Source organism: Oryzias latipes, chromosome 24, assembly GCF_002234675.1.
Source record: "Oryzias latipes chromosome 24, ASM223467v1".
Classification (NCBI taxonomy): Eukaryota; Metazoa; Chordata; class Actinopteri; order Beloniformes; family Adrianichthyidae; genus Oryzias; species Oryzias latipes.
Genome location: NC_019882.2, coordinates 13,596,961 through 13,622,856, shown reverse-complemented (window position 1 = coordinate 13,622,856; position 25,896 = coordinate 13,596,961). Strand labels below are relative to the sequence as shown.

General features: G+C 39.4%; 2 protein-coding genes across 4 annotated transcripts; both read right to left on the bottom strand.

Moving 5' to 3' along the window:
• Positions 1–6,378: 6,378 nt before the first annotated feature.
• On the bottom strand, positions 6,379–14,633 carry LOC101166842 (toll-like receptor 5). Of its 3 annotated transcripts, XM_020714799.2 has the most exons (6): positions 13,946–14,633; positions 13,897–13,913; positions 13,079–13,133; positions 8,558–10,838; positions 7,466–7,554; positions 6,379–7,281 (listed from the first exon to the last, which is right to left on the bottom strand). In XM_020714799.2, the coding sequence occupies exons 3-6, from the start codon at positions 13,121–13,123 to the stop codon at positions 7,027–7,029; spliced, it is 2,670 nt and encodes an 889-aa protein (XP_020570458.1). In that variant the 5' UTR covers positions 13,124–13,133; positions 13,897–13,913; positions 13,946–14,633; the 3' UTR covers positions 6,379–7,026. The 3 variants fall into 3 exon arrangements, with proteins under 3 accessions (XP_020570458.1, XP_004083724.1, XP_023808565.1); XM_004083676.4 differs by having other exon boundaries at positions 13,897–14,633; XM_023952797.1 differs by lacking the exons at positions 13,897–13,913; positions 13,946–14,633 and adding an exon at positions 13,308–13,878.
• Positions 14,634–16,398: 1,765 nt separating this feature from the next.
• LOC110017766 lies at positions 16,399–21,792 on the bottom strand. Its single transcript, XM_023953295.1, has 2 exons — positions 20,071–21,792; positions 16,399–18,341 (listed from the first exon to the last, which is right to left on the bottom strand). Exons 1-2 carry the CDS (start codon positions 21,661–21,663, stop codon positions 16,560–16,562), a joined length of 3,375 nt encoding a protein of 1,124 aa, XP_023809063.1. The 5' UTR covers positions 21,664–21,792; the 3' UTR covers positions 16,399–16,559.
• Positions 21,793–25,896: the final 4,104 nt, after the last annotated feature.

Here is a 25,896-nt window from a genome sequence, read left to right as displayed (position 1 = left end):
CTTCTTGCTGGTTATTTAAACACTTTTTTGGTGTGAAACTATTGTGTGCCTTTTTCCTATAAGTCCCACTTTCATCATCTTTTGTTCTATCTTCAAAGTGTTCTCAGTGATCCTTTAATTATGATTATAAATTTTTTATCCACATTAAAATATTGTTTTCTAGGACAGTTTCTGCAGAGCAGCAGGAGTCCATTCGAAATTTGTCTCTGAGTTTAAGGGCGAAACCATTTGTACGGACTAACTCTGCCACCCCTTCCCCTCCCTGTTGCTGAGAGCTTAGAGTAGGAGCTTGTGGCCCCGCCCAGGGTATTTTCGAAATCATAAATACAATTTAAACGTCTGCTCTTGATTGAGATTTATTTGAATAAAAAAATAAAACTCCAAAATGTAATTTTTATTGAAAATTTCTTAAGAAAAATTCCACAATATCGTGTTAAAAACACATTTTCCTCAGAGTGGGTCTTTAAGGCAGAATGACCCCTAAGCTTCCGGTGACAAAGGATGCTGTGAGCTGGGCTGCCTGCATGCATATTGACTTGATTTACATGGAAATGACAGACTTTTATCACTATTTGTATGATCTCATTTTCTCTGAGGTCCATTTACATCCATTTTAAGCATTTCGGCTCGTGAACCGTAAGGTTTTGGAATCCGGAACGCGATAAAAGCTTTACTGTAAAATCATCAAATGGGAATAAAAAGAAGAAATATTGATGGGTTTTATTATATCACATCATTATATAAACTAACAGAAGCACTCAGCATTTACAGACTTGGTACACAGCTTTAATTACAGGAGAAAATTGGCCCAAAACACCGCCTGCCAGGGAAAGCCAAACGAATCGGATCCTGTTCAACTTATTTTTAGTGGAAAAATTCAGTCCATAAGAAATATAATTTGAATTATTTTGAGGTAAGCATATGTAAGAAAAGCATTTAAAATTGAAGTGTTTTTTTTTTTCAATCCAAGCAGTTCACCAAATAGCCACCAGGTGGCTTGTTCTAATAATGTTCCATTATAATGACATTGTCAGGCGTGGTCCCTCAACTGTCTACTTCTTTTGTCTTGGCCACTTTTTAAAAAATTGGTTTTGGTCAAATCAAGGAAAAGTGGCAAGAAAGAGGAAGATAGCAGCTTTAAATCAGCCAACAGGTCACATGACAACTTTCAATCCTCTTTTTAGCAGTTATGAAGGAAATTTCTTTTGTTACGCTGTCCTTAGAGATCAGACGATTCCAAGACAAGCCAAAGTTTTCCTTTTTGCAAACAGTTTGTAACTACAGGTCATCTGTATTTTTTTCTTTCGGAAACCTGCGTAAAGAGAGTGGATGTATGATTTGGAATAAACAGAAATAGGTTTATGAGGCACTTGTGGCATTCCAGTTTGCAAACCCCTCCTCCCACACTCTGACGAAGGAAAAAGACCACAGCTCATCCTTGTTACACCCTTCAAAACAAACTTCTACATTAAAGTCCATTCGAAGCTGGTAAACACATACACTGGTCTCACTTGAATGAGTCGAAGGAAAGGTCTTATTTTGGCTCAGTTTGTGTTTCCTTCAGGAACCTTATTTATTCCTATGGTTCAGTCCTGCTCAAAGATGAGTCTCTCTGAAGACCCCTCATTAAGGCTGCTCCTTTTAATTGTATTTGTCTAAACAGAGGTCAAATATTAGCTGTGGGGAGAGTTTACTACATTTCCTTGCAAGGGCCAATCTCTGAAGCATGTTTGTCTGTTCCCAAGTATAATTTACAGGCCTGAAATAACTGAAGAAGCCACAGAGCTGGAGAGCTTGTTTACAGGGTAAACATTTGCTTCCACTTTGCAAATTAGATTTCAGTCGAGCTGCTGTGCTGAAACAGATTTATAGAAGTCGGCCAGGTTTAGGGTTTTTTTCCCTCATTAGTTCTTTCTTTTCATCCAGCAGTTTGTTTCAGAATTATCTATGAGAGTCTACATTTTTCTTGACATTTTAGATAGAAATTTCCATACAAGCTGAAGGGTGTCCAGCAAAATGGAAACCCAGTTTTGGGCAGTGTTTTTTCTTGTTTTTACACCTACCAGTTTGTTTTTTAGCAAAGAAATAAAAGTGCCTTTAACTGACATAAAGTGAAACAAAAAACTGAAATATGAGAATATAAATACCTAAAGATGAGTCTTTCTGGTGTTTTTTTAAGAACACACCACAAAGTGGATTTGGAGAAAGTTAGTAAGGCTTTGTTTCTCTAGTTGGGCGTAGGCCATCAACAACTCCCTGCCATCATTTTCTGATCTGGGCAATCCTTTCTAGCTCTCTCCAGGTGTGGTCAGTCTGCTTGACATCACCCTCTGGGTCCCTTCTCCACATGTTCCTTGGTCTTCTTCGGTTTCTCCTCCCCTGGGGATTCCAGGTCTGCACCTGACGGAGGATGCTGGATGTTTGTTTCCTCGGGATGTGGCCAATCCAACCCCGTCTTTTCCTTCTGATCTCTTCTTCCACTGGTTTGTTGTCTACCATAGCTTTGTGTTTGTGATAGTTTCTGGCCAGTGGATCTTGAGGATTTTTCTCAGGTGGGAATTGATGAACGTTCTATAATCTCTTGATGGTGGATTTTGTTGTTCTCCATATTTCAGCTCTGGACAGCAGAACCGCTTTGATTGTTTGAGTTGTACAAGCAAATCTTGGTGTGCGTCGTGACCGGGGGTATCTCCAGATCTCCTTGAGAGTGATGAATGGTGTTTCAGTTAAGAGGAAGCAACTTGTGAAAAACCATTAATATACAGTAAGATCAGCCAGTTTTTAATTGTAATTTCTTTTTACTAAACTCTGTAAACACTCGCCTCGTGTTGTAAATGGCAACAGCCTTAACCACCGTTTAGTGGACCATGGCATTCGGCTTAAGTCTTCTGTGCAAAGTTTGATTCATTTCAGCTTCCATGGCTCATGGAGGAAAAGATTTTTAGTAATTAAAGTAACAATAAATTGAACATCTTTTCAAATGTTCTCTGTCGCTGACCAGGAAACAGTCCATGAAGTGTTTGTTGTACCTAAATAAAGGCAACAGATTTCTGTGAATTCAAAAAAAGCACAAATATTTCCAAGATAACATTTTAAGAGAAATATTTGACTTCAAAAATGTAATGTGGTCAAAGTTAATCAGTTTTCAAGATAGACGGCCGACCAGGCAAATGATCCCAAAGGAAACCGAGTCTGCTGCTCCCACACTCCGTCACACGGGATGGCTGAAGAAATTAACTTTTATATATGTAGTTGTAGATTTAGATAAGTTTAATTCTTCTCTAAGATTTCTGGTAAATCGCCTGTCCGTCCTGGGGGAGGATCCCTCCTTCATGTGGGCACCCCTGAGGTTTCTTCGTTTTTTCCGGAATCCGGTTTTTTTGGGAGTTTTTCCTTACCGCGAAGGGGGGTCTAAGGGCAGGGATGCCAGTATAGCTTAGTCAGTTTGTTAGTTCATTTTAGTATTTTCCTATTGAACTCTTTGTATTCGTGATCCTTTTGATTTCATGTTTTACTTCGAAGCCCATCGAGACGACTGTTGTTGTGATTTTGGGCTATACAAATAAAATTGAATTGAATTGAATTGAATTGAATTAACCCTTGTGCCATCCTAGGCACTTTAACATTGGGAGTTGGGTCATCTAGACCCACTAGACAGTGCGCTGAACCTTTTTTCTTCAATGATTTGTGATCTTCACTGGTGTCCATGGATTACATGAAATCTTTCCACCTTTATCCACCTTTTTCATGGTAGGGAGAACACGTCAATGTAAGGGTGGGGTCATCTAAGATAGCACAAGGGTTAATACATATCTAAAACCACTCAGTTAAAAAGAAAGATGATCGAAAAGTACATGAGAGCAGAAGTTCAGCTCATTAAGTCAGCAAGACTGGTATCGTTCACTGCTGCCCTAAATCTGGACATGGTTCTCTGCTCCACTGCCTTCTCCACAAGTCCAGGCTCTGTTTTCCTTACCAGTGTCCTCAGTTTTGTCTAGTAAAGGAACTGTTGGATTGGTGGAACATGTGCAGGAGCTTGGAGTAGATGTTAAACCAAAGGAGCCTTCTCAGAAAGTGCATCCTGCTCTGCTCTTTCCTATGAACAAAGTCCATGTTCACACCAACCAGTCCAACTTCTTATTCAGCTACAGACCAGAGTATTCACAAGAACTGATCACTTTATCTTTTCATGGATAGTGATTGACTGACAGGAGGAACTTTCTCATCAGAAGTCCAACGCCATTTTATTCAACTCACTGGGGCAATCTTTTTGGTAAAATGTGGTGGAAGGGGGTCAATGGGAACAGAGATTGAGGTAAGAAGGTCCAGGAGAAAGGGAGTGATGGTTGAGAACATTGGAAGACTGGAGGACGACTGATAATTAAAAATCTTCAAAAGAGAAGATGTCAAAAGAAGATGCAAAGTGTTTAAATACATTGGAAAATTAGATAATGCTGGTTGGCGGAAAGTACTGCTTGAATTTACTCTGCAAAAATCTTAAGGTTGATTTTCCAAACAACTGCAGTGCAGCTAAGCAAAGACTTTGAAGTTTAAAGAAGGGATTCGCTCACAACAAAGCTGGGTAAAATGTGTATTTTCAAGAGAAAATTGGATAAAAAAATTGCATAAATGACAGTTACATTCCATATCAGTGACGTACAGAAAACTATCTGCAACTTTAATCGCAGTGCACTCTCATTTTGCTAATTCTACAAAAAAAAAGACAGTTTAGTTCGTTCAACGCATGAGCTAGGTTCCATCTGCTGTCACGCACCTCAGGAGCTTCAAGTTCTAGACTTAGATCATCAAGTTCTAAACGGCTCCTATACCCTCATTATTTATTTTCACACTATTCTAGACCTCCTATATTATTCTCTAACAAATTTCCTCTCAAGCTTCCTGCATCTTCTTTGACTTTCTTGAGACAGCTTTTCCGTTCTCTGTAACCGTCTCATCACATCAAGACCCCTGCTTCGGAATACTTTTGTTGAATTCAGAGCAGCCAAGGCCTCGTTGCTTGTCCAAGATTTGTTGTTGGCAAAGTACCTAACAGTCTTCATCGTCCCAATATGACCCCACGAGCACACACCAGACTGTTCTAGCAGGACCGTCTCTGAGGACATCCTCTGCTCCAGCAGATCACTGCCTAAAATTGCTGAGTTCTTGTTAAAACTGCACTGGGTGCAGTTCTAAGAGACGACACCCGATATTTTGGGGAAGAACATTTTCAAAGTACATTTGTGTGCATAATTCAGTGGAAAATAATAACCCAAGACTAAAAAGGGAAACCAGTGTATCCACTTATAGCCTGATAAAACAATAACGATAGTTTGGAAGCACTACCTGCAGCAGAGCTATTGAGTTAGACAGATGTTAGTTTTACGGTGTTCACATTAATGGACTGTCTGTCTATGGGGTATAAGTCATGGGAGCCTGCACACCCACGCTCTTAATGTTCAGAGCATGTGGCTCATAAAATCTGGGAAGGACGGAGGCGGCAGAGGCCAAGAGGCAGGAAGCTGTCCGCTGCCCAGTGGCTTCCTGTTTTCTGACACAGCTCAAGAGGAAGGAAAGCGGCTGACACCACGAGACTCCCTTTAACCTCACTAAGCTCTTAAATTACATCTGGAACAGCATCAAATGATATCTGTAAGTGATACACTGTAGTTCTGAACAACAGGTTATGTTTATTCTTAATCAGGAAAAAATGGGATGAAATTAATAACTTAAAACTAACATGGAAGGAAAAGGAATTTAGACATCTTACCCCACCTAGTGGCTAAAATAGTAGTTTTCATGATATAATGAGGCTGAAGAACAAAGGCCTTAATCCATCTAAAACTTTTCGAAATGTATCTCTTTGTAAAACTGCTTTCTTTTACAGTTTGGTACTTAAAGGGCACTTAAGTATTATTTCATTTTAACTAAGTAAGTACAAAGTAAAATCATGGCACTTCTTTATGGCACTTCAAAGGTCATTTCTGTTTACCTTCTGTTTTCTTACACATGGTAAATACCACAAAGCAGACAATACATTAACAAATGCACTTTGTTTGTATGTACCTTGTCCTTACTTCTGGTTAAGTACCACAAGAGACACATCAACTCAACACCCAGAGGGTACCATGTAAAAATCCAAAGGGTAATATGTTAATATGAACCAAAATAGGAACACATAAATATGCACCAGGTGGCACATAAATACCCATCAGAAACAACAAAATGTTGCACCATGTAAACACCACTCTGTAAGTACTCAAAACTGTCAGACTTTTCTCATAAAAAGTAATGTGTAAGAGGCTGAAAGGAGAGTGGAAACTTACTTTCACAGTTTGTAAGCAAAGTTTTGCCAATTAGGCCTTTATCAGACAAAGAGACAACCAGGAAAAGAATAGTTTAATTGATTTCTTCATCAAACACAAACACATCCCAAATTTTTTTCATTAAAATTTGCTTGCAAATCCTGATCAACGCTGCCTAAATCTTTTATCTTAAATGGATTTAAATTCAGCCAATGGGATCTCATTAGACATCAATGAAGCTTCTTTGTAAGAAAATTAAACACAAAAAAATCAGTAAAACATACAATGTGATATCCTATCAGTGACAGAGTGCTGTCTTAAAAAACAACAAAGAAATACTCAGAAATGCAATTTTAAACAGGGAAAATCGTATTCCATTACACCTCAACCCCACTGTTCTTTACAGATGTCACCAAACAAAACTTTGCCTTTGTATATCTTTTAACCAACCTCTCAAAAAATACAGAAGTATGTACACCACACATATAAAAATGTTTTAAATATACATTCACATTCAATGTAATGCCACATAAGTAGTCAAGAAAAATCTACATTTTCATAAAATGTCAAAAAGATAAAGTAAAAGTACAATCAATTATGCCATTTAAAAATATGTTTTTGAAATTACAGTGACCTTTATAAAGAAAGCCATTCTGACACACAGTATGCATGAATGGGGATTTTTAACCAGAGAAAAACTTCACAGTAAATGAGGTTCAAGAGTTCAGACACCAGCCACTCTAATATCATCCATACCAATGTCTTCTAAACCATCAGGAATGGGTTCGGCCCTTGCTAGCTTCCCAGCCTCATGTTCATCCAACGCAAATTTCTTCACCTTGGTGTCTTTGAGGATCTGCAAGCTAAGTTTCTCATAAAACCAGTCCAAATCCTGAGGGTCTTCTGGCCACGTCAGGTACTCTCTCGTCCGAACGAATGCTCGGACTGCGTTGCATTTCATCAGCTGATAGTGAGCCATCTTTGAATCCATACAGTAAAATATAGAGATTTTAGTTTTGCTTATTCTGAAAATTAGTTGTGTGACATCTTTTTGCTAAGTTGGTCATTTTTGTCAACAAACCCAAGAAAAGTTAGATGAAAGTGAAAAATATCAAATTCGTAAATGTCAAGTTAAGTTGTCAAGTTATCTCCATAATACTCACCTTCTCAACCACCAACATAATCAAAATGTTTGTTAGTTCCTCCAGCATTCGGCCCTGGGCTAAAGAGAAAGCCTCCAAACACCAACCATCTACCAAAAAAAAAAGGTTGGTTTTAGTTTGCATTCTGTTAGATTCTTCTAACTTAGGGGTCTGCGCAGAGCCACGTGCAGCTCTTTAAAGAAATCTGCAAAAATAATAAGTTTGTTACTTGAGTTTTTTTCAATCTATGTTTGGATATTTAACACGTCAGATAACTGAGCAAAATGATGGTAAAAGGTTTAATTGACTATTATTAAATAAACTTAAAGCCCATATTATCTTCTTCTGCTGCACAACAGCAGGAGGATCTTAAATGACACAGGGTGCATTTTATTTTGAAAGGAACTCATATGTGCTGCTGTCAAAAGTAAAATAAGTTAAAATCTTTACCTAGAAAAATGTATACCACTGTTATAATTCAATTAGTGTAAATGTTTAACAGCTACATTTCATAAATGAAGGGATTATTGGTCACACAAACTTAAAAAAGGTTATTTTTTCTAAACAGTAAAGTTGGACTTTGTCGCTTGCACTGGGTTTTGGTCTGTAAGAAACTGGTATCAATGTATGTAAAAAAAAAACATAAATAAATTCTCCATTGAAAGAATAAATTCTCCATTGTAGTTTAAAGTCCCAGTCCGATAATCTTTCGAGCTATTTTCACAGCGTTCCCATTGGTCTTTTAATTATGACTATGCCATTTTTAGCAAAAATGTTTTTTTTTTTAAATTTGTCGTTTTCGGGGACATAGTTCTGCAGAGCTGCAATAGTTCATCAGAAATTCAGCTCATTCTTAATTTTCCAAATCTGGCTCAAAACTGTCCGGATAGCTCCGAAATTGCTCGCTATTTTTGTTGTAATGTTAGGTTGGGGTGTGAGGGGCTATAAGCTAGCGGGAAGGAGTGTAAACAAAGGCATGATTGGAAATGATCATGGGACTGGGACTTGAAAGTTGCCTAAGTACCCAGTAAGTCAATAAACATCTCATTTTGCAGAAAAACATTTTGTTTTCCATCTTCATGGTCTAAAAGTTTAGAAGTCAGAACATATTACCTTCAAGAAACTTTTTTGAGACAATGCAAACTGTCTTTTTGCTGCCCCAGATTGCATCTCTGATGTTTGAGAGGTGGTCCTCCCCGGGAAGAAAGTCTCTGGCCTCAAAACAACAGCGGAAGACGTTTTTCTCTGAAAACTGGTTGTCCAGCTTTTTCAGCAGAGCTTCTTCCACCCACTTGTAGTCACTGTTGCTGAAGCAGAGGAAGGCATCAAACTCCGAGTCGTTTTCTGCTGGTGTTGGTTTTGGGCCCGCATAAACCATGTTGATCATGTTTTTGTAGATAATGAATATCTGACCTCTGAGTCGGGCATAAATAAGACCACTGAGTGTGATGCTAAGGACAATTGTGGCAGAAAGGACAAAAAGGGTAAATTTGAGAGCTGCAACGATCTTTTCATCATCCTCCTCACAGGGCTCAATGATGGTGTAATATTCAAGCAGAGGAATGTTATAGACGGCAGCAGGAAACCCACATCTGTACTCTTCAACCGGACTGAAAAAGGTAACATTGGTTACATTCAGCCACTCTAGGAAACCCTCCAGAGAACAATCGCAGCTGAACTGATTTCCCGATAAGCTGAGATAGGTAAGAGACTCGAAAATTTTTGGATCAGGGGTGGCTAGGAAGTTGTGTGAGAGGCGGAGTACTTCCAGGCTGGCCGGAAAGACATCCGCCTCCAGATAGGTCAAGGAATTGAATGAAAGGTCAATGTCAACAACCGAAGTGAGCCCCCGGAAAATCCCAGGTGGAAGAACTTTGAGAAAATTGTTGCTTAAAATTAACTTGAGCATATTGCTGAGATGGTCGAACAGATCCAGACATTTCCCTCCTTCCCAAATGATCTGAAGGTAACTCCCATAAAGATCCAGGATTTGCAATTTGTTCTCATGGGGCATTGCAGTTCCCTGGTTAAGGGTGCACCATTTGATATTGTTGCCACCAAAGTAAAATTGGTGAAGTCGGCTGAAATTGGTTAATATTAGATAGACATCTTCTATGTTTGTTAATCTGTTGTAAGTTACATCTATGTAGAAAGCGGTATTTCCTAAATTTAAGATGCTGCTCAGCGTAGTTAAACGGTTGTCTCCCAAGAAAAGAAAGTTCAGATTTGGTAAATTTGCAGGAAAACCCAAATTTCTAAGCGAGTTTCCAGTTAAATATAAATCTTGCAGTTTGGGAAGATAGCTGAAAGCCTTATGTCCTAACACACCAATGTGGTTGTAGGACAAATCCAGAACTGTAAGCTCTGCCAACCCGCTGAATGTGTGGGAATAAATTTCTCCTAAAAGATTCAATGAAAGGTTGAGTTTTTTCAAATGTTTGTCAAGTCCCTTAAAGGCGTTCACGCTGATTTGATTAATTTTGTTGCGGGAAATGTCGATAAGTTGCACATCCTCTAAAGCTCCAAAGACATAAGGCTGCAAATTAAAAATCCATTGTCCAGGAATTTCAAATATCTTCAAAGAACTATTCTGGAGTCCTAGAAATGTACTATTAGTTGGATCAGGAAGGTTGCTATAAGAAAAGCCTTTTCCTAAGGTGCCAGAGTATATCAACTGGTAAATTTGAGTGCCAGAAATTGTTTGAAAGAACTGCGCTGTTGACTCTGAATCAAAACCAGTTCTAGATAAATCTAGAGTTTCAAAGGATATTCCTTTGAAAGGATTTCCACAGGTCTTCCAGTCCACACTATTCTGACCCAATCGGTTTGAATGCAAGGTCAGGTAGATGAAGTATTTACCCCTAAAACCAACTAGGTCGTCTTCGCATATTTTTTCAATCCAGTTCAGTTTGAGGTCAAGATATGTGAAATACGTGAGATTTGAGAAGAAAAGACCAGGCTGGAGTTTTACTATTTTGTTACCATAGAGGACGAGAGCTTTCAAGGACAGGAGAGGTTCCAGAAAGTTTTCTGACAAAATCGAGTCTGTCAAATCGCAATAATCCAGAAACAGCTGCTGTAAATTGGACAGACCTTGAAAGGACTTTGATTCCAGCTGAAGGTTACGATTAGAACCAAGAATCAATTTTACCAGACTCTTTTGGTGAAGAAAAGACTTTTCTCTGATAGTTAGAGCTACCACCTGGTTTCCAAGGTCCAAAAACTGCAGCTCTTTGTAGTCTCTAAATGATGAGCTGTTGATCTCACTGATTTTGTTTAGCTGCAGGTGGAGGTGGGTGATGTTGGACGGCAAGGATGGAACCCACTGGTACTCTCGAGAGTCACAGTACGCCTGTAATTCCATTAAGCTGCACGGTTGGTAACCTGCTGCCACCTGTGTGTCAGAAGGTTTAATTATTCACCCATTCTTGAAAATGCAAACACACATAAGTTTGTATGTAGCTGTCCATTAATGAACTTTTTTGATGCCATTATGAAATACATGTAAATAGGTTGTGTATTTTGCAGTTGTGTGCTTCTCAATTTTATAGCTATTGCATTGTAATATGAATCTAATTCAATATCCTAATTTCCCTATTTAAACAAAAGAAACCATTAAACTAATATTTATTTCACCTTATTTTAAAAAAAATGCCAATTATACACATATTATTCACTTATTAAAAATAGAAAAATTCAGACATGAATCATAGACATGAGAAGGTTTTACACTCACTAGACACTTTATTAGGTACACCTTGCTAGTACTGAGTTGGACCCCTTTTGCGTTCAGAACTGCCTTAATAGATTCAACAAGGTACTGGAAACATTCCTCAGAGAGTTTGATCCATAATAACATGGTAGCATCATGCAGTTGCTGCAGATTTGTACACATCCATGATACCAATCTTCCGTTCCACCGCATCCCAAAGGTGATCGGGTTGAGATCTGGTGACTGTGGAGGCCATTAGATTCCAGTGAACTCATTGTTATATTCAAGCAACCAGTCTGAGTTGATTACAGCTTTATGACATGGCCCCTAATCCTGTTGGAAGTGACCATCAGAAGATGGTTCACTATTGTCATAAATGGCTGGACATAGTCAGCATTCAATACTCAAGCAGAATGTAGCGTTGGAACCCATGCTCAAATGGTACTAAGGGGCCCAAAGTGTGCCAAAAAAATATTCCCCACATCATTACACCACCAACAACAACTTGGGAGCCATGCTTTCATGTCGTTGGCACCAAATTCTGACCCTACCATCCAAATGCCACAGCAGAAATGTAGACTCATCAGACCAGACAACGTTTTTCTAATCTTCTATTGTTCAATTTTCTGTAAGTCTATAAGACTTGTTGCCTCAGTTTCCTGTTCTTAGCTGACAGGAGTGGTACCTGGTCTGGTCTTCTGCTTCTGTAGTCCATCTGCCTCGAGGTTGGACGTGTTATACGTTCAGAGATGCTCTTCTGCAGACCTCGGTTGTAATCGGTGGTAGGGATGCCAGTGCCACGTCATCAATTTTTCCAGACCGATAATTTTCAGCCTTAACTGTATTGCTTAACAATCCTGGCATAGTTGTGTGACAACAGCACGGACACTGCATGCACTACTTTGTTTCCATGTACCCTCACGCACTCTCAACCACACGTTCATCTCCTGACAAGTGACAACAAAAGCATGCGGATAGCAGAGCCGCCATGAGCAAAAAGGTCCAAAGTGTGGCTGTATTTTTTCAAAGTAAGGGAAGAGAGTGCCCACTGTCTCAGTAACAAAAATGTCGCTTGTAAAGGTGGTAGCACCAGTAACCAGTCCAAATGTCATGCCAAGATGCACCATATTCTAGCGAAGAGGTGCGCAGCGTTTGACCGTCCAGTAAGACGTCTAGCGCCGCTATTGTTTCAACAGGTGTGTCTGCTAGCGGTACACACATGGAGCACATGGTTTTAACACAAAAATATATTGCTAAGAATACACATGAGAATACCGGATAGATAGGCAGTATGGATAAGAGGAGTAGTATTGCTAAAATCTTAACAATACCCATCCCTAACCAGTAGTTATTAGAGTTACTGTTACTTTTCTATCTGCCCGAACAAGTCTGGCCTTTCTCCTCTGACTTCTGGCATCAACAAGGTATTTCCACTCACAGAACTGCTGCTCACTGGATATCCCAGTAGATCAGTAGTTTATGAAATACTCAGACCAGCCTGTTTAGCACCAAAAACCACATTCAAAGCCACTCAAACCACCTTTTTCTCCATTCTGATGCTCAATTTGAACTGCAGCAGATCGTCTTGACCATGTCCACATGCCTACATCCATTTAGTTGCTGTTATGTTGTTGGCTAATTAGAAATTTGTGTTAACAAGCAGTTGGACAGCTAATAAAGTGGCCAACATGTATATTTTAGTGAGGTTGTGTCAACCATCTTGAAAATTGCCTGCCACATTTAATTTTTCAGGTGGGTAACATGCTTTTCTGCGAGAGGGGGTCCTACAGTACATTATTACCAAAGTTGGTGCTTGTACGATAAAGTGCACAATTTGTTTTATATATTGGCCTAACAGGCCCTACAATATTAAAGTCTGGTTAATCTCCTGGGTGTGTAATAAATAAAATGGCTTTCCGTACCTGCAGGCAGCTGGAGCAGAACAGTTGAATGAACAACGTCCACATACCGTCCTCACTAGACAAAAACAGTCAAATTAGCAACAGCGGACAGATGCAACACTATTTCATTAGTTAGGTTGTGCAAACACCTGTTACAACAACAGAGTTTGAAAAAAAAAAGGTTAGAATTCAGAGGGTCCATGGTTCTGTGCTGCAGCTTTGGTAAAGCTGCCTTTGAATGCTTGCTTACCTTGAGATAACAAAGTGCTGCAGGACTGTGGGTTTTATCCCTGTTTGAGCATGTTCGACATTTATAATGAATCATCTGCAAACATGGCCAGGTTGTGTTTGTCCTACTGACCTGTTCAGGATATTACAGTAACAGTTTGTGTTGCAATAGCCCCAACGGTTTATTTTGAAGTTAAACTTAGAAAATTGTTATCTTAAAGTTCAAATTACAATTTAGAATGGACTTGAATCTTTAATTTTGATAACATTTTAGAGGTTTTACCTGCAGTATCAATTCAATCTTAGATCCTAGAGCCATTAGTTTGTAAAACTCGTGAATATGACTGTGTCCGATGCAGGAATGAAGCAAAAAGATGTCAAAATGTCTGAGTTTTTCTTTGAGGATTTTCAAAATAAAGTAACTGGTAAACTTTTAGAAAGTTTAATCCACAATAAACCAGTGTGGAAGTTGTGGAAGTATTTTAATCCCAAACAAAACATGACACAATAGTGTAGAGATTAAGTGAATCTATTGGGGCATGGTGAGTATCTTTGTAATCATAATCTATGCTTTTTACAGTGAAGTATAGAAATAACAAACCATATCTGACCTGCTGAATCCCGGAAACTATGAGGTTCCATTTGGAACCTCATAGGAAACCTTCCTCGACAGTCCTTCACTTTACCACAGAGCGGCTCAAATGGGAAGGGTTGTCCGTTTCTGATGCTCTGTCACAACAAGGGTTTCGCAATTTCCCAGATTACAACATTCCTTTTCCCTCTTTCAGATTAAAAGCACTCCGTCTCGTTGTTGAGCCGTTTTTCTTTAAATAATTCTGAGTCTTCTCCCTCCGCGAAGCTTTACGCACACCCTGCTGTTCACACGCATGCGCGCGCACACAAACCCACTACATGCTGTGACAAGTGCTACACGTTAATTATTTTTTTCCTTTTTACATGTATGTCTGAAGTCTCATTAATGCAGAAATATTAATGAAATAATGTTTAGATAAAATAATAATAATTTTAATGTTCACTGTTTTAGGTAAATAACATGAATGTGTAATATGTAGGTATGCATATTAAATATACATGTGATTTATTTTAATAAAAAAATATTTGTCTTGTCCATCCATCCATTTTCTTCCACTCATCCAGGACAGGTTCGTGGGGGCAGCAGTCTTGGCAAAGATGCCCAGAAATCCCTCTCCCTGCCACTTTTTCCTGCTCCTATGGAACAGGGGTTTGGGCTTCAGGGACACCCACCTTCGATTGCCACCCAAACCACATTGCACCAGCCCCTTTTACAGTTTTTCTCAGTCGCTTTAGTACAATTCTCAGATCAGAATGAAATTCCCAAAACTATTTGTTCAATCTTCACATCATGATGTCACTTGTCCACATCATATAAGCAGTTTCTCACTTCTTTGAACAAATTGCAATTGCTTTGGTACATCCATGCAAATGATTATGTACAATTCTCTGCTCTTTGCTACATTATCAATTGTTTATGTCATGTTGATCAAAAATGTATTATATAGTTCACTGTGCAATAGTCTTACTCCTCAAAACACCTAGTCATTAGTTCATCGTATAAGTCATCAACTGCAAAATGGTTGACCAAGTTGTCATAATGTGACAAACATATTTCGCTGCATTGCAAGAGAGGATATTCGCTGTGATGTGGATGACAATTTGTGGCCTAACATACAGGAACGACAAGAGGTGTAGGAAGACCACACCAATTCCTACTGCACTGCCTGTACTGTTGTACAGAATATTGTCCTTTCTTTATTTCCCTTTGTGTTACTGTTTGCAGTGCGTTTTTTCTATGTTGGTATGACATGGTCTGTCAACAAATTACAATATGAACAATAAAAGTGTAAATGGGAATCTTGTCCAGTCTCTTGCAATCAAACAGAAAAGGTGTAACTTATATTTTACAATGATTGTCATCCAAACTTTAGCCATAGTTTACATCAGAACCTCCCTCTAAAGAACACAATTATATTGACAACATGACTAAGTAATTTGTCGTAGACAATGACACAAGGACTTGACATTCTGATGGCACTGACATGTTCAATGACATAAAGACTTAGTTTTGAGAGATGCACTAAAGATATTGAGCAAGTTACAGGCTTTTGCAAGAAATCCATAGTGTTTTGCTGTTTGTACAAATTGTTTTGAGAAATGCACACACGTATTTGCAAACATCAATTCTGATCTGAGAATTGTACTGAAGCGACTGAGAAAAACTGTAAGCTCTCCAGCAGGTTCTAGGCCCACCGGAGAGTGATCCCATGTCATCTCTTCAGGCTGGATCTGACTGGGGCCTGTGGGAAAAGCCTCAACCATATATTTTCAAACTTTGATTCACGTTAAATCAAAACCTTTAGCTGTCACATAAATACAGTGGTGTTATACTGACCAAGAATCTGTGCAAATTCTGTCTCTAACTAACAGTGTTCTGCTCTTTATAAGTGTTTTGCTGTAATACTATTGTACTTTGGGTAAAAAGTTAAACACCTTGCCTCATAGTGTTGTGTATTAAGGGGTAGAGGAGTTATTATGAGTGAAATACAAGTGGCACCATAGATAGATAGATAGATAGATAGACAGACAGACAGACAGACAGACAGACAGACAGACAGACAGACAGACAGACAGACAGACAGACAGACAGACAGACAGACAGACAGACAGACAGACAGACAGACAGACAGACAGACAGACAGACAGACAGACAGACAGACAGACAGACAGACAGACAGACAGACAGACAGACAGACAGACAGACAGACAGATAGATAGATAGATAGATAGATAGATAGATAGATAGATAGATAGATAGATAGATAGATAGATAGATAGATAGATAGATAGATAGATAGATAGATAGATAGATAGATAGATAGATAGATAGATAGGGTCATTATATTTATCATATAATTTCTGTCCAGAAATCATGCTTCCTGCATTTGCGTTTGTTAGGGAAAACATTTTCAGAGATTACAATTGTAGTTCTCACTTTCGTCCACTGTGTGGCGTACTGTTACTGTGTCTTGAGTGCAAGAAGTTTGAGGTGCAAGACTAACCAAACCCATACCTTCTTTTTATTGTAAAAAGTTTTAATTTTGCGCAACCACTGTCAAAGGAGAAAAGCCTGTTTTTATTCTTGTGATGCGTTTACTGCGTGCCAATAAAAACAGCACAGACATACACTTGAAGTTATATGATGCTAACATACCATCTGTAGTAATCCAACCTTTTTTCAACAAGAGGTTTGACACTTGTCCATGTCACTGGTGACCCGCTCCAGGCCGTGCGCATCACCCTCTGCAGCTTTGAGCGCGCCGCTGCTCTCCATTTTTTTCTTACGACTAAGCAGCATGTGTGAGCCAACAAGCACCAGCAAGATCAAAAGCGTAGTAACCACAATAATCCCCCCAAGACCCCCCGGTGTCACTCCCGAGGGGCTTCTTGTTGGATCAGGAAATGGGACAAATGGTGATGTTGCGTCAGAAATCGGGGTTATTAATCCGGAGCCTTCAGTTCCATTTTCCTCATTGTCCTCTTTGCAACCCCCCCGTTTGGTAAGAGTAAATCCGGGGTAGCAAGAGCACTCATAACTGCCATATGTGTTTTTGCAGTCCTGGTCGCAGGAAAAACTTTGACACTCGTCAATATCCACGCAGATCATGCTCGTGCCCCTCTCCTCCAACAAAAAACCATCCGGACAGAAACACTGGAACATGTTGTTCGGGTCGCACTTCGCGGGACACTCCTCTTTGTTGCAGTAAATGTCACATTTATCAGGTGACTTTGGACTGACTCTGTGCCCATCACTGCACAAGCACACGTAGCTTCCAACAACGTTCACACAAATATGCTCACATGGACCTAGGGCGCACTCGTCAACGTCCATGCATGCGTCACCAGTCTTCTTAAACCCGGGTTTGCAGACGCACTTAAACCCGCCGAGAGTATTTATGCACATGGTGCCTTCCACGGGGCACTGTCGTGGGTCCACGCACTCATCGATGTCCAAGCACGAAACACCGTCAATGGCAATCTGAAAGCCTTGGGGGCACGCGCAAGCATAAGAGTCCCCCTTCTTATAACAGATATGCTGGCAGCCCATTGCCTGGCACGGGTCACCCGTGGGCTGCGCTTCACAAGATCTTTTATTAACTGGGTTGACAGTCTGTCCAGGTGGACAGTAACAGATGGGAGACTTCTCGGGGTTCATCATGCATTTGTACTCACACCCGCCTTCTTGTATTTCACAGTTCCAGGGCGCTTGGACCCACTGCTTGGAAACGCACAAGTATTTGATCCTAGACGTTTCCAGGGTGGCGGTGAATCCAGGGGGCAACTGCAATGATATGTGTTTGTCTCTGTCTACACTGTATTTGGAACCGTTAGGTTGTGAGTAGCGGATAGTCTCACCCTTAGCCTGTTCTGCTTCTAGTTCTGGGCACGAATTGCCACGCGCGCAGACAAAACCCGTTGCCTTCCCATCACACGGCGCCTGGACCCACTGTAAAGAGTTCCTTGTGGAAACGTGGACGCAGCTGGGAGAGGAGCAGCTGCTGTCAAAACTGGGCGACCAGTTGGTGTAGTTAGTTTCTTCGTCGTTGGTCACCCACTGGAAACCTCTCAGCTTCTTCTCTGGATCTGGGCAATCCCCGAGGCGGTGTAAACCGATCCAAAACTCCCCGTTCGAGTTCGTTAACAGTAACAATGAAGCCATTTGGGGACTTAATCTGTTGGAGCGCATTGTCATTAGATGCCCCCCTTCTTGTACGCACCGATTTTGTGCATCTTTAAAATTGAGCGAACCCTTAAATAAGATAAGGCAAGAAGAATCATCCTCATCGCAGAGAGTCATCCCGCCGGCGCTTCCAACCAGGAAAACCAACACAAACAAGCTTTTAATGGAACTCATTTTCCAAGCCTCTGCTGTCCGTTTAGGTCGCGGGATGCAGCAGTCTAATATCATTCTTCGAAGACTTAAATTCCTTTTTATAACTTCCCATCTCAATATTGGTGGTCACTCGGAGGAAGGAAGTCACTCGCAGTCCCAGCACACTGATCTACGAGGCGGACTTCAGCTCCAATTACGCACGGGTTTTACGCACGACGCACTGAAAGGCGTGCGCTCTTTCTGGGGCTTCTGCTCAACGTCCCCGTCACAGAAGCCCCTCCCCGCCCAACATGAAGGTCTAGAAAGCTGGACTTAAAGGGAGTTACATTTTGTAAACATGTGTTGCTTTGTTTGTCTATTTTTCTTAATAATTAAATTAATGAAATCAAATTTAAAAGAAGAATGTATTTTGTTTTTTTTAATTCTAAAAATGTTTCAATTATTTGGTGATGAAGGGAGAAGTTGGCAACCCCTAAGATTAAATTATCATATTTATTGAAGCAAAATAAGTTAAATGTTTGACACTGGATAACATTGAAGTGGAAGATAAAATCTAAAACAAAAAAAGAAGGTAATTCAACTTTTTTTCAAATAAAATAAAAAATAAGGGCAAAGCTGAAAATAAGTGTCTGCAATTCATGTACTAATTTAAGAAAGGAAATAAAAGTAGCATATTCTTTTTTTTTTCTTTTTTTTTTTTTTTTACAATTTTGTAAACAACACCAGAGTTTTTACATTCACATAGTTGATCATGGATCAACTTTTTATACAGTAAAGATGGAAAGACTCAGCAAGTGAACAGACAGGAAAATAGCTATAAAATGTACAACAATCTTACTTACGTTATAATAAATGTTGTTAAAAAGATGCAATGTCCTCCCAAACAGGATCTCTCTTTGTGTCTCAAAATACATGAATTCAAATAATAATAAAAAAAGGTAGAAATCAGCAGCAAAAGTTACAAGTCTGATCAGGTCAGAGTCCTTTCACTTAGAAATACAAAGTCTCCTGTCAACAACTGTTCTCTATTTGCTAATAATGCAAATAATAGAAAATGTATACACAAAAAACATTGATCCAATATTAAACTTCAAAAAAGAGCAATCAGAGTCATAAATAAAGTTGGTTCTATGGATCTACAAATGCACTGTTTAAAAAATCAATTACATGAAGTAAATGTGGATATTGTGCATGTAAGAGTGTCAGAAATGTTATTTTGTGAATTTTAAAGTAGTTTCCCTTTTACAGTGCTTTAAGTTATTTTAAAAAAGGAAGAATATTATAATTTGAGAAGTATTTTTATGTTTGAATCATACAATACCTAATGTAAAACGGATATGTCCTGGGGTTTTTTTTGTGGACAAAAATGTTAGGACAAAGGTCCTATATTGGTAATAAAATTTAGTCTATTGTTTAATGAATTGGTCAAAGTGACATTTCATTATGTATTATGAAACAATGTTTTTGTGTATGTATGAATATGCTTTGTTTGTGGCATATTGGTCAAATTAACATAAAGTTTTGTTTCTGTGTAAACTCATTTTTTTTCTTTTTTTTTTGGATGGGCTTTAAGGTGCCTCAGCCCTTTTTGGTTAAAGTTGATTATTGCTTAAAAATAGCAAAAATGTTACATTTGAAGAACCAAATAAACTTCAAACTTCAGACTGAAATTGACACATTAGTACCATTTTAAAAATTTTGCCCTTTTTGTCTTGGTCACAAAAAAAGAACTTTGATTTTATAATTAGCTCAGGGTGCTTTTCCATTAGTGTAGTTGTGTTGCATGATTTTCTAGACTTTGGGGAGAAAGTTCCTAAATCATATAAGCCACTTTCATACACTCTACATGTGTTCAGTTGGTTGTTTCGAGTCTTTGCGAGTCGTTTCTGGGCTGTTTGTCCAATGACAGCCTCTTGTATGTCTCTGCTGTCACCTGCTGCAGGTAAAAAAGATCAATATCTGGATGTTTAAAGGAAGAAATGGTGAATGTCCTGCATTGTCTCATCATGTTTCTGACTAGGCACCCCAGCAGAACCACACACAACACCATGAACACACTGATGCCCAAGATGCTGCCGGCCTTGATGTAGGAGGGCACCGAGGCTGGTTGGAGGCTGGCGGGTGTGTTGGATGGAGCCAGATGTGGAAAATCCGAACCTGATCCAACCTCCAGGTCCAGAGGCACACAGCTCCCGTGGTCTTGCAGGTAAAAACCGTCATCGCAGGAACACCTGTAGCTGCCGTACAGGTTTTCACAGTGGTGATCACACACCTTCTGTTGCTCACATTCGTTTATGTCAGTGCAGATGACCGTGCCGTTCCTGTTGTCTGTGATGTAGCCTTTAGGGCAGTAGCACTGCTGCATGTCTTTGGCCTCCAGCTCAGTGTTGGGGAGGCATTCTGCTTTACAGTCTCTTGAATTGCAGTGCTCCTCACACCTGGTGGGGTCTTCAGGTGACACCCTGAAGCCGTCCTCGCATACACACTGATACACCCCATTCACCTTTTCACAGTTCATGTGCTCACAATGTAAACATATAGACATGTTCACGCACACTCCTTCCTCCTCCACAAAATCAGGCATGCAGCTGCAATGGAATGACCCCAGTGTGTTCTGACATTCTTCTCCCTCGTTTGCACACAGATCCGACACTTCCTGGCACTCGTTTATGTCCACACAGGTCTTCTGGTCCATCCCCAGCCTGAAGCCTTTCTTACAGCTACATGCATATTTGTCCCCCTGGCGCTCACACTCCTGCGTGCAGGCTGCACAAGGGTGCGGGGTGCAGGAGATGCGGTTGGAGTGGATGGTGTGATTTGCGGGACAGGTGCAGGTATTTGTGGCTGAGCTGCAGCCAAGCTCGCAGCCTCCACCAAATACCTCACAGTTCCAAGGAGCTGGAATCCATTGGTTTGAGATACACAGATGTTTGGAATCTGGGAACTCTGCGCCAAGCCTTTTAACTGTGGCGATGGTTCCATGTGGAAACGAGACCGAGTCCTCCACGGTAAACCCACGGGATGTGTTGTAAATCACCTGCGCGTCTGTCTGCAAAACACCACAGGTGTCACCGGGCTCAAACTGGCACAGAAACCCGTCCAGTCTGTCCTGGCACGGCTCCGACACGCACGTCGCGTTCTGCCCCTTCCTCGCAGACACCGCGGAGCATCGACGAGAGGGTTCTTCCCCGTCGATGTTTCTCACCCAGAATCTCCCGTTCAGCCCGTTTAGCAGGTTCGTCATCACCGCAGCTTGCTTGCAATTGGGCACCAACAGCTCCCCCATTTGATTTTCGCACTCCTTCTTTGCGTCCTCAAAGTTTTCCAGGGTTTGGAAGTAGCAGTGACCCTGGACGCACCGCGCGCGCAGAGAGGCTGTCCCTTCCTGCTGCCAACACAAAAGCGCACAAAAAAGCAGCGCTGCTGTTCCACGACTCACACTCTCCATGCCTCAGAAACTCACAACAGGGACTTCTGATGGTAAATTTTTCAGCTTTGCCACGAAACAAACCCGATAGAGCTGCTGAGGACTGACTGAAGCCCCCATTTATACAGTCCTGGAACTACAACCAGGCGAGGAAGGAAGTTCCGCTCTGGGCAGTGATTTGGTCTTATTGTTCAACACCCCCTCCTTAAACAAAAACAAACAGGCCTACCAGTAAAAAAACCCATCACATTAAAACTCTAAAAGTCTTAGACAGACATGCGCAGAGACGAACTTTAATGAGACAAACCCCACAGGGCGAGTCTTCCCTGATAGGAGAAGGGTAAAATGTCATGGGAAGAAATTGAGCCAAGCTTCTCATTTTCCATGAAATCCAGTGAATCCATTTGTGTCTCAAAATAATTCTGCATCTTTTGGACGTCATATAATATCTTCCACTTTCGGCTTCTCCCATCAGGGGTCGCCACAGCGAACAAGTCGCATGGTAAATTTTGGCAATGTTTTACGCCGGATGCCCTTCCTGACGCAACCTTCTCAAGCCGGGCTTGGAACCGGCACAGAGGTAGAGAAGGGAACAGGGAGCAGCCCGGAGTCGAACCCAGGTTTCACGGACGGAAGGCGCCGCAAACCAGCACGAGCTAAACTGGCTCCCTGGACGTCATATAATATAATATAATATAATATAATATAATATAATATAATATAGTATAATATAATATAATATAATATAATATAATATAATATAATATAATATAATATAATATCATGATTTAGCAATAAAACTAAAAAAATATATTTCAGTCAGACAACTCATGCAGTAGTAATATTATTTATTTTCACATCTTTAGTTTGCTTCCACATACTTGTTGCTTTCACATTCTTTGACATTCACTTTCCTTAGTTAGCATTCACTTTCCTCTGAGTAAGCATTTCGCATTCCTCCAAGTAAGCATTTCATATTCCTCCAAGTAAGCATTTCACTTTCCTTTAACTATGCATTTCACTTTCCTTTAACTTTGCATTTCACTTTCCTTTAACTTTGCATTTCACTTTCCTTTAACTTTGCATTTCACTTTCCTTTGACTTTGCATTTCACTTTCCTTTGGTTTGGCATAAAACTCCGTGCAATTCCAAGAGAGAGAAATTTCCATAAACTTTTGGGTAATAACTACCCCTAACGGAGCTCACAGGTGGAAGCCGGGGAGGAGGGTGGGGCAAAGAACGCAGTGCTGCAGTAAAGAAGGATGAACAACTTACACACCTGGACTTAAATAGGATGCTGCACAAGTGAGTTGATTAACTGACCCGCCCTAGGGGAGTGGCCTAAGTAAAGCCTGCCTGAGTTGTCTTACCGAAATGCTCCCAAGGTCGCTCACTTCCGCAAATCAGACATCATTTACATGAATTCATCCAGTACAAATAAAAACAGCTGTATCATCTATGTCACCTTATAGATTAACGTGGTTTTTTTTTTACATTTAGTTTTGTGTTTTTTTTCTTTTACTGCCCCCTTGGCTTTTGTCTTTAAATTCTGATGTAGCCTGCCGTTTAGTTTTCTGTTCCTTTTATTATGTCATTTCTATGTTTTAAATAAAGATTTGGAAACACACTTTTTACAGTTTACAGAACAGAAGAAGAGAAACTGAGTTGATTCAATATTTTCCAGAAATGTATATAACATTTATTTCCTTTGAGAGAAAATGTTCTCAATGTAACTATCTGCATCCTTTTCAAATGAAAAGTGTATTTTTGTTTGAAAAAAATGCATGTTGATGTTTCAGTAATTTGATTTCTATTTTCATTTAAAGCAAGCAGAAATGGTATACTCGTGGCATCCCATTAAAAATATTTTAAAGCTGCAATAAAAAAGGAAGCTGAAAGTTGGTCTCTGCTTTCATGGAGAAAGCAGGCAGTGATTGTCCATATCCTGTTTAAAGCTCTTCAAGTACTTGTTTAGTTTACAGACTATTTTTTTTTAGATTAACTCAAGTCTCAAAGTTTTAAAGTGGTTTCCACAGATCTTCAAGGACTCACTTACCAATAAAATTAAGTCTTAAGTTTGTTTAATTTTCCAGTATATTTAGAATAGCAAAATATTTAGAACATCCATCTATGTTCCAAACCTAGTTTTTCCTGTTTTTCCATGATGCTGGAGCCTAGCAGGCAATGGTGGGATGCACCCTAGACTTTTTGCTGGTCCATCGAGGGGCCAAACAGAGACAAAGACACATTTTTAAATCACCTATTAATTAACAAATTGTCATTTTGGACTGTGGGAGGAAGCCAGAGAAAACCCACACATGCACGAGAACATGCAAACTCCACACAGAAAGTCCCCACCATGTTTTGAACCAGGCCCTTCTGACTGTGAGGTGAATGTACTAACCACTATACCACCGTCTCCCAGCCCATTTACAATACAGACCAAAAGTTTGGACACACCTTCCTATTCATTTGAATGAGAAGATGTAACCAAACTTTTGGTCTGTACTGTGTGTGGAACATCTCATTATTTAAAAAAAAGGATAACCTGTAAAACAATACGTCAAACTTATTTTTATAAATTGCACAAAATCCGGAGACAATTGAGCTCAGAAAGACTCAATTCAAATTATCATTTGATCACTATGAAACAAGCTCTGAGCAGGACAGAAAAACAGGCACAACGAAGAAAATCAGCTAGTCCCACCAAATAGTTAAAATCTGATTGTGTGAATGGATGAATGGGATTGTGACTGTAAAAGGCTATGCCCACAATGTATGCAACAGCATTTCAAAAATAGGCAATTTTGGTGGAACTAAGTAAGTGAGATCTAAGTTGAGACCATCTATTTGGTGTAATACCTCAACAGCGAAAAAAGAAATGTACTTAATAAATTATTAGTAATTGCAAGCAAACTATCACAATAAACTAAAAGAAATCCAAGTACCAACAATAAAAGAATGGGGGGAAAAAACAAGTACATCTAATGGAAAAATTGTCTGCTTCCATTCACATGGAGACAGATGTCTTTAACAAGAGACGGATCAAAGTGAAAACTTTAAGTTTAAGGTTGGTTGGTTAATAAATAACCAAATTAATAACTTAATGCAAATATATATGCAGTTGACTGTGGACATATACCTGAACATGACAGCGAATAAATGAGTTAATAAAAGGAAAATGGAAGCTCATTTAATATCTGACTCCTTTTGCTGTCCTTTTTATTTATTGATGAATTTGTTTGTGTATTTATTTATTTGTTTGTTGTTTTGGCTCCTGTCTTTCTTCTTTTTTGTCGTTTATTATTATGTATGAATACATGCCATTTTTTTGGGATGTTGTATTATCTTCTTGTTTGTTGAGTTTTTTTTTTGCTTTGTCTTAGATTCTTGAGTTTTTTTGTAAACCTTAAATGAAAAGTAAGAATTAATAGCTAAGACCACTTACATAGGTCAATTCTGCAGTCCCTCATGACACACGTCTTTAATTTTGCACAGTTTGAGCTCTAAAGAAATTACAACAAATGAAACTATATAGTACTGCCTATATAGTTTTTGTGAATTTATGATATAGAAACAAATAGAAATGGTTCATTTTTGTGATGTTTTATAAGCAAACATTGTAGAAAATGTGACTGACAGTCATTGAACACATTTCTTACTGATTTATTTCCCTTTTATGTGTTAAATCATGAGTTTTCATGAAGTCAAATCAACTGTTTGAAATTAAAGTCTTTTCCTGTTCAATAACACAATTACAGACAATGAGTAACACAAGGAACCATGTAAAGCGGAACATGCTGAACAACCATTGACTGTATATGAGAATTGGACCTGGTAACTCCTCCTCCCTGGCATTCCATACAGGAAGTACCCGCTTGCTCCATGAAACCAAAATTCCATCGACTTCTATTTTGAAGTAAACAGTAATTCACTCAGTCTTTCTATTTGTCAGAATAACCGTTCTTGCTCTGATACTTTTTTTTTAACATGTACTTGTTAATCCTCATTTTTTCATGATATTTTTTCAGTGCAAGTTATTCAAGTTATGAACTGACCAATCAGATACCTTAATAAAAGTAGGTTGTCTCATGTTGAACATTCGTTTTTTGCCTTTGATTTTGTACAGGCCATTTCAAAACAAATTAAATGACATTAATTTTGGTGAGTAGACATGGCATAAAAACACTTTTATCTTTATTGTGCAGCAGCTGTGACAAAACATATTTTGTTTTCTCTTAAATGTGTGGCAAA

Coding starts and splice junctions, on each gene's coding strand:
- LOC101166842 (XM_004083676.4), bottom strand. CDS start 13,123: ATGTGGACGTTGTTCATTCAACTGTTCTGCTCCAGCTGCCTGCAG. Junction 10,839..13,078: donor TCTGCTCCAGCTGCCTGCAG/GTACGGAAAGCC, acceptor TCTGACACACAG/GTGGCAGCAGGTTACCAACC. Junction 7,555..8,557: donor CTCAAAAAAGTTTCTTGAAG/GTAATATGTTCT, acceptor TTTTTTTGGTAG/ATGGTTGGTGTTTGGAGGCT.
- LOC110017766 (XM_023953295.1), bottom strand. CDS start 21,663: ATGGAGAGTGTGAGTCGTGGAACAGCAGCGCTGCTTTTTTGTGCGCTT. Junction 18,342..20,070: donor AAAGACTCGAAACAACCAAC/TGAACACATGTA, acceptor TCCTCCGAGTGA/CCACCAATATTGAGATGGGA.